Source organism: Sinocyclocheilus rhinocerous, unplaced genomic scaffold, assembly GCF_001515625.1.
Source record: "Sinocyclocheilus rhinocerous isolate Xijiao unplaced genomic scaffold, SAMN03320098_v1.1 scaffold203, whole genome shotgun sequence".
Classification (NCBI taxonomy): domain Eukaryota; kingdom Metazoa; phylum Chordata; class Actinopteri; order Cypriniformes; family Cyprinidae; genus Sinocyclocheilus; species Sinocyclocheilus rhinocerous.
Window position 1 is genome coordinate 498,743 of NW_015644353.1, and position 1,571 is coordinate 500,313.

A 1,571-nucleotide genomic window follows, 5' to 3' on the forward strand; every position below is an offset into this window, starting at 1 on the left:
AGTGTGTGACTGTGTGCGTTTGTGTGTGTGTGTGTGTGTGTGTGTGTGTGTAACATTTAAAAATTGTAATGTTTCCAAACGTTTGACAAGTACTGTATTTCCATATATTACAAATAACATTCATAGCCATTAATTCATGGTCATTGTAAATAAAATGATTTTCTTTTTCTCGCCAAAACAGCAATTATTTGATACAGTACAAACACTAATATTGTGAAATATTGTTACAATTTTAAAAAGCTGTTTCCTATGTGCATATATTGTAAAATGTAATTGATTGCTGTGATCAAAGCTGAATTTTCAGCATCATTACTCCATTCCAGTAAAGTAATATTTATGCAGAAAGCATGAAATACTACCATTCAAATGTTTGTTTTTTATAGAAATTAATGCTTTTATTCAGCAAATTTGCATCTAATTGATCGAAAGTCACAGTAAAGGCCTTTATAACGTAACAAAAGATTTATATTTCAAATAAATGCTGTCCTTTTCAGTAGTAGTAAAATATTAAGCAGCAAAACTGATAAGAAGAACCATTATTAATAACTGAGCACCAATAATAATTGAGCATCATGTGACACTGAAGACTGGAGTAATGATGCATTACAGAAATAAATGACATTTTACAATATATTCACATTTCGAATTTCATAATATTATTGTGTTTTTGATCAAATAAATGCAGCTTTGATGCACAGAAGAGACTTCTTTAAAAACATTTAATTGGGTTTCCATTCAAAATGAAATGGAATGTGAAGTTATTTGCTGATGTTGTCTGTGTGAGTGTCCTGCTCTGGCTCTGACCTGTTGCTCTGTGTTTCTGATCTCAGATCAGGTGTTCGGCTGCGGGCTGGAGCTGCTGTGTGAGCGAGAGAAAAGCAGCGTCCCTCAGTTCGTCAGGAAATGCACCGATGCTGTGGAGAGGAGAGGTGCGATCAATCAATCACAAACACTTCAGCGGGACAATATCCAACGGAAGAAGGACATTTTTGTGCGCTCCTCATTTGGGAGTCACACTCATGGTCTTCGCGGTCAAAAGTGACCGGACAGTAGAAATGTAACTTTTTTTTCTTCTTCAGTAAAATCAATCTAATATATTTTTGTTCAATAAAATTTTTCTTTTGTATTTTGAGAGGATTTTTTGGTACTAATTAATATTTATGCAATAATTATGATCAGATTTTCCCATAGAAAATAGTACAAAATTTTTATTTTTTAAAATAATTTTTCAATTAATGCAGTATTTCAGATTAAAATAAAGACTAGGCCTTTAAAATCAAAATTTTGAAGGCAGAATTGCACCTCCTGGTGAGAGCAAAAGAAAAAAGAAAAACCTGTAATTTCATGGTGTAACCACTAGATGCCTGTATAGGACTCTATAGAGATGCTTGTGAATTCCCTAGTTGTTTTTATACATAATTGTTTACTTTTATTAGGTTGTGGATTTAAATGTATATTAAGGCATTCTCAAAGAATACGTTTTGTCAAGGTTTATATTTTTTGTTGTTTTAATTGTTGATTTGAAGTGTAGGTTTTTGCATTATTATTACTACATTCAAACCTGAACACAG

At 32.1% G+C, this 1,571-nt stretch overlaps 1 protein-coding gene across 1 annotated transcript in view; it reads left to right on the forward strand.

Annotated features, from left to right (window-relative positions):
• LOC107758176 (rho GTPase-activating protein 9-like) overlaps nucleotides 1–1,571 on the forward strand; it is a 34,392-nt gene that overhangs the window by 24,557 nt on the left and 8,264 nt on the right. The window contains exon 15 of the mRNA XM_016575850.1: nucleotides 831–929. Coding sequence (XP_016431336.1) covers nucleotides 831–929 — 99 coding nt within the window. The remainder of the gene's footprint in view (nucleotides 1–830; nucleotides 930–1,571) is intronic.